The following is a 6372-nucleotide window of genomic DNA, read 5'->3' as shown; positions in this document are numbered from 1 at the left end:
ATGAAGTAAAACCTGTGTCTTAAGCCTGTTGAGCTCCTTTCAAGGTACACACGAACCCGGGCCCTGGTGCTGACTGGTACTGAGATGATTAGGACTAAGAGCCTGGAGGAGAAAGCAAACTGAGTAAAAAGAGAAAAAGAGGGGGGGAAACAGCTTACACACACACACTTCATGATGTGGTATGCAACCATTTGAAAACGTCACTGTGAACCAGTTGTTACTCCTGTCTTCATGACAATTAAGTTAATATTCTTAAGTAACAAAAACTAAAATGTAACTCAGCTTTGTTTTGTTGAAAGCTATAGAAATATACAACAAAATCAGATTGCAAATACATGAAAACTAACTATAAAAATAAATATTCCATCTGTTTAACAGTGGACCATGATTCTTAAGTTTTGTGGGGGATCTTGTTTGTGTAAAATTCCATTAAACTGCTCTGTTACTCAGTTTTCTATGCTAACACCTGGTTGGATCCCCTTTTGGCTTCAGAACCACCTTAATTCTTAAATGCATAGAACCAACAAGGTGTTGGAAACATTCCTTAGAGATTTTGGTCCATGTTGACATAACTGTGTCACAAAGTTGGTGCAGATTTTTCAGCTGCACATACATAATGCTACTTTACTGTGCCACCATGTTCCCAAAATTCGTCCAGGGTAAAAAAAAAACAACCCCAAAAAACAAGTGTGATTGTAGATAATATGAAATGTATTGGTTGTTGACATTGTTTGTCTTTTTATAAACTGCCATACTATTAATACTTGCAAACTCAACATATAGTTGTATGTTTGGAGTCAGGAATTAGAGGATTTGATTGTTCTGTTGGATTGAACAGTCACACCTGTTCAATCCAGTTTTGACTGTTCAAAATTGGCAGATATTAGCTGCCAAGTTTTTACTGTCCTGCTCAAGAAGCCACTGTTACATTATTATATATTTGTGATGTTTATTATTCTTTTTGAAGTCGCCATTAGAAGATAGGTACACTAAAATCATAAAGACAAGGACATGGTCAGCAGCAGAAAATATCTCCACAATTATCACACCAGCCATGCTTTTATGCTCTTCATGCCAAATTCTGACCTTATCATCTGAATGTTGCAGGTGAAAGCAACTCATTATGTCAGAGAGGACTGCTATAGTCCAATTTTGGAGAGCCTCTTGGACAGACAGGTCCTTATTCTTGTTCATAGCTGACAGTTTTTCTGCTGTGACCCATCTGATTTAAGGCAAATGGAGTAAACTCAGTTATACTGACCACACAAAGCAACTTTACACTAGAGCTAGGGTCATAGAACCTAATCATACAGCGACATTGTTAAACAACTTGGGTTACGTTGTGGCAGGAAGTTGGAATCAAACCAACAAATTTCCAATGCAAACTGACTTCCCAATGTGCTCAGAGGTGTTATTCTGCATCCTTCTGTTGTTTCAGCAACTGTTGCCTTCTATCATCTCAAGCCAGTCTGCCCATTCTTCTCTGATCTCTGACATCAACAAGGGATTCTTATCCACAGAACTGTCCCTCCCTGGATATTGTCACTGCATGTTTTCTGTTTTTCCAACCATGCGCTGAAAAACCAACAGATTATTGTAACATATTGTAACAAATTCTCTTTCCCCTTCTTCCTCCTTATGGCTCAATAAAATGAGTTCAGTTTTTTTTTTTTAAAGGTTGAACTTTTCTTCTAAATCTGTATTATTTTGTCTTGTTGCTAGTATCGGCCCAAACACTTTTGCTCTCAGACATGGCCCTTGTGAAACAGGGTGGAAACTCAGGTTTTTCAGGTATGTTCAGCAACAGGCTCCAGCTGGTTTTAATTCTTGTCATACCTGAGGTGAATGAGCAAACGTCACTGGATAACAAAGAGAATGACAACTGTGCAGCTGAACTATCGATCTGACATATTTGTAACTTCACCTTGTATTCACTATGATAGTGGGGTAGAGGGGCTTGGGGGTGGTGGTGGGGTGGCGTCTTTTAGTAATCTGGAAGCCAAGAAATTTAGGCTAAGATTAGTTATGACGTGTGCAGAAATGCAGTCAGTACTGCAGCTGACAGGAGTGGATATCAGTGGGACAGTAGGGCTGGCTGGTGTTGCGTTATTACCCTGATGTCATGTCCCGCCCCCTTTTGCTGCGTCCTTCTGTCTGGCCCTGGGTGGGGGTTAAGGGTGTGGGGCAACTGGCACCTCACGTCCCATACCGGATCTGCTAGACTCCACCTGTCAGGATGGCTGCTCTCTTTCTTTTTTGCATGCGCATGCACGTGCGCATGAACGAGTGTGTATGTATGTTGTGGGGGAATAACACTGGCGCGTGCTGACTCAGGACGAAATGCGACGCAGCAGCTAATCGCGACTGATTTGTGCTTCTGATTTTAACCTAGACTAACAGGGACACGGAACACTGCCTCAGGTGAAAGGACTGCTTTTTTCACGGAGTCAATTCTATACTTAGCATTCTGCTTTCTTCTATTCGCAGTCACACAGGAGGAAACGCATATCCCAGCCCTAGTGGATGTTTTTATCTGCAGTGCCTCAGCCGAGCGTAGAACCGAGGAGCAGAATGTCAAGACAGTCACAGCAGCAGCACCGGACCCCCATAAGACACATTGATAACACGGTGGAGGTCAAGAGCAAAGTGAGTGTTGTGTTTCATCGTTTATATTTTACTGTAATGAAATAAGAGGATAGAAGGTGCCGTTCGTGTTGTGGCTCGGGCAGCGACTGAACCCTGTGCTGTAGCTCAGGTGAGATTCATGATGTCTCCCTGGAGCGTGGGGGTGAAACTGGCTGATTTTTGTTACAGGGGGCGGCAGAAATTTTCGGACATTGCAGTTTCCCGAGGTAAACATGTCAAATGTCACGACAGAGTAGTAAATAGATGGCGCATTCAGGCACCAGGCCGACCGGGTAGCCTGTCTTTTTAAAGCTGCATTTACTCCATTGTCGCCGCTTGAAGCACACAATTGTTACTGTCACTCCAGTTTCCCGCTGATCCTCAAAGTATAAACCTGACCTAAAACAACACAATAGTTCTTTGCTCCTAGCAAATAGCTGAAATGTACCGTAACCTTTACCTAAACTGTAATAGGGTGGGTTGAGATAGGAATTATTTCTGGTTTTTAGTTAAGTTTTCGCTTCTTCTGACTCTAATTAAAGGTGTAGCAATTACTCAGATTATTACTGTGAACATACATTTTGTGTCTCACTGTGTGTCACAAAAGCAAACTAAACTATTCCTGTTTTAGGTCTCAAAATTAACCACATAACAGAACAACTATATTTATCCTGATAATTATGATATAATTCCTTTAATTCTGGAGTTTACATACTCTATGATTATTACTGTTTAAATTAATTTCAGTAAGCCGAGATGAGGACACCTTGTATGTTTTTCTTGTAGCTTAATTAACAACATATCAACAGGCACCACATTGGTCTGAATGAAAATGCACCATATTTACCTGAAGCTGTGTGATTTCAGTCTGAACAGTACCTGAGTTAACTGTGAACTCTAGGTGTTAGATTTGGACATCTTTTGGAAAGTAGCACTGTCCTCCAGAAGATTTAGGATAAGGGCGACTCATTCAATGATAACATTCAAACAATCCTAACAAATGTGCTTTCTTGTTTTCATAATAACAATTTAACAATGTTTATTAGATAAATCAAAAATAGTATTTGTGACATTTTAAGAGCCAGAGCTCACTGATAACAGAAGTGTTAAAAAAGCTTTGACTTAACTAGTTTCATAAGGCACTCTTTGCTCTGGTCCAGACACTGACTTGTCTCTGCTTGTTTTACTTAAGTACTTGGTTGAAAAAATATATTGAAAATATAGATTTTATGTTTTGTTATTTTGGCTGAAATCATATGCCATGGGTTTGGCCCAGCATCCTTGGACAAGTTTTCATTTCAGAAAACAGAAAAACAGGATAAAGTGACTAAGGTCTGATATTAACCAAATACGGTAGTAGGCTGAGTAACCCTCCTCCCTTTTCATCCTGTGGAAGAAGCAGAGCAAAGCTGAGCAGGTTGTTGTAAAATGGGGATCTGTGAGGAACAACAAGGCTCTCTGCATTTGAGAACAGACGTTCTCAAATGCAACTAAATGGATAAAATTGGTCCAATCTTTAGGCAAAACTCTTAACCTCAGGTCCTTACAGATGCTGTTCTGTTTCTCAAGCAGAAATGTTAACACAATTTTTGTCTTTCTCAGTCTACGTATAGCTACTCTGATATCTAAGATTTTGTTATGTTTTTTCTTGAGCAGGTAATATATGGGTCTATCTCTAAAACATAATGCTCATTTTGCCCACTTTTAGTTCCATGGATATGCTGTAGTAAAGTAATACACCTGCAGTTTACCAGTTGTTTATCATTATTATCACTAAGTTTGCCAAACACCAAATACAGACTGAGGGAAATTCACTTTTGATATCATCAAAGCATCAGCAGTAGCTATCATTTAACTTGGACCAGCTCGTAGTTTTATTTCTGAATCTAGTAATGATGTGAAAACCATATAGAGTAACTGCTAAATATTGGAACTGTCTTGGACATTAGAATACAAGCATTTCAGATATTTTTCAACTGTAAAATAAAATCAGGTTATGTTTATATACTTTTAGTCACAAAATAATTCAACCTCTTGAATTAAATCTTGCTTCAGTTCAAGCACAGTAGATGTTAGAATCAATTAAATATATCTTCTGTTGTCCTTTCAGTTATTTACTTGGAGGATGGATGGAAAGATCTGCAGCTTCAATCTGCTTCCATCCATAACAAAAATATGGCAGCACAAAACTTCTCAGTGTAACCTGATAGATTTAAGTGCTGGAGCTTCAGACTTAAGTTAATATCATTCCATTCTCAAAGGTCATTAAACTTTAAATTCTAATGAACATTTAACACTGGAACTGGAAGACATTTTTAATATCCAGAATAAATAAAACAACTAATGAATTTTGAAATCTTTGTAAACAAAGTTGCTTTTCAAAATAAGGGCTAGTTGAGACCAAAGTACCAAACTGAAGACTTTTATCATCCAGTTTTTTGTAGAAAGAGAGAAAAAAAGAGAAACGATAAATCGTGCTGATGGAAATTATTGAGTTTGTTTTAATTTATCATCCAATTAATTAATTTAGTGATTATCATGACAGACCTATGTGTGAACATTAGACTAAATCCTTAAATATGTCGAGAAGTCAACATAAACAAAGTACCTGTCAGTTTGTTCTGGTGAATAAAGTCTAGCAGCAGACGATGTTCCTGCAGGAGCAGGTCTATCTTCAATACTGTTGAAGCAACAAAATATGATTTCAGTGATAGTGACCAACATCCATAACTGCCATAATTTCCTGAAGATGCTTGCTGACTTCGGTGACACTAAAAATCCACCCTTAGCTGCGAAGAGCTAAAGTAGCATAGCTGACATAAACATTAGCTCCCGCTAACAGAAACTGAGGAGGCCAGAGTTTCAAAATACCAGACATTTAAAACGTAATCTGAAATCATTTATAATTACTCCATGTCTCATTATAATCGGATAGCAAAGCCTGCAGGTTTAGCTTCTACTTACTTCAGAGGACAGACCACCGGGACGCTTCGTCTCGCTTCTGGGTTTGCCTGGCTATTTTTCCGGCAAGTGAACCATTCCGCCACCCAATGGTCCTTTTTCAGACCACTTAGTCTCCTGTACCGCTCAAAAATGCACAATATGTCTATAAATAATTTTAGGACATATAAGGAAGTGCTGAGATCTACCATTTTCCACCAAACTAATGTATTTGCCACTTCGGCACAAGCACAGTGAGAAATGTTTAGAGGATAAAAACACTATACTCAGAGCAAAACTCAGATGGCCCAGCTTTTACTAGTATGTAAACGCACCATCTACACACAAGTCTGGGTTCTCCCCCGAAGCATCAAATGAGCCTCAAAAATACTCGTGCACTCGTAACCGGATCTGTGTATAAATGCAGTTTTGTGTATGTGTACCAGGTGACTTGTGCATACCTTTTCAACATTTATAGGCGTAGGAGAAGGTTTATTTTATTTTTAAGGTTTACAAATCCAGTATTATACAAGGACAGATATTTTTACACACACATTAATCTTTTTACAAACGCACAAATCTTTTTACATATGCACAAATCTTTTTACACACAGAGAAATATTTTTACACACGCACAGATATTTTGAGACTATTTTCACTCCATAGAAGGGTTTTGCAGGGTTTCCCCCAGAAAACTTGCTAAGCCCGGCGGTGGGGGCATCGAGGCGGTCCACAGGCGATCTATTGTTAAGTTGACAGAAAATATTAAAGTTTTACTGTGTAATTATATGTTACAGGAAAACATTT

At 38.8% G+C, this 6372-nt stretch overlaps 1 protein-coding gene across 2 annotated transcripts in view; it reads left to right on the top strand.

The window, feature by feature from the left end:
- The first annotated feature begins 2116 nt into the window (after nt 1-2116).
- Nucleotides 2117-6372, top strand: part of LOC106942148 (partitioning defective 6 homolog alpha-like) — a 26022-nt gene continuing 21766 nt past the window's right edge. The window contains exons 1-2 of one of the 2 annotated variants that reach the window (XM_015025357.1): nt 2117-2421; nt 2488-2646. In XM_015025357.1, the coding sequence (XP_014880843.1) occupies nt 2524-2646 (123 nt within the window). In that variant the 5' untranslated portion in view covers nt 2117-2421; nt 2488-2523. Of the gene's footprint in view, nt 2647-6372 lie in introns of both variants that reach the window. The other variant, XM_015025356.1, reaches the window with a different exon arrangement.

This window comes from Poecilia latipinna, unplaced genomic scaffold (genome assembly GCF_001443285.1).
Source record: "Poecilia latipinna isolate Pla-1442-1.1 unplaced genomic scaffold, P_latipinna-1.0 Scaffold4071, whole genome shotgun sequence".
Lineage (NCBI taxonomy): Eukaryota > Metazoa > Chordata > Actinopteri > Cyprinodontiformes > Poeciliidae > Poecilia > Poecilia latipinna.
This window is presented reverse-complemented; position numbering and strand designations above follow the sequence as displayed.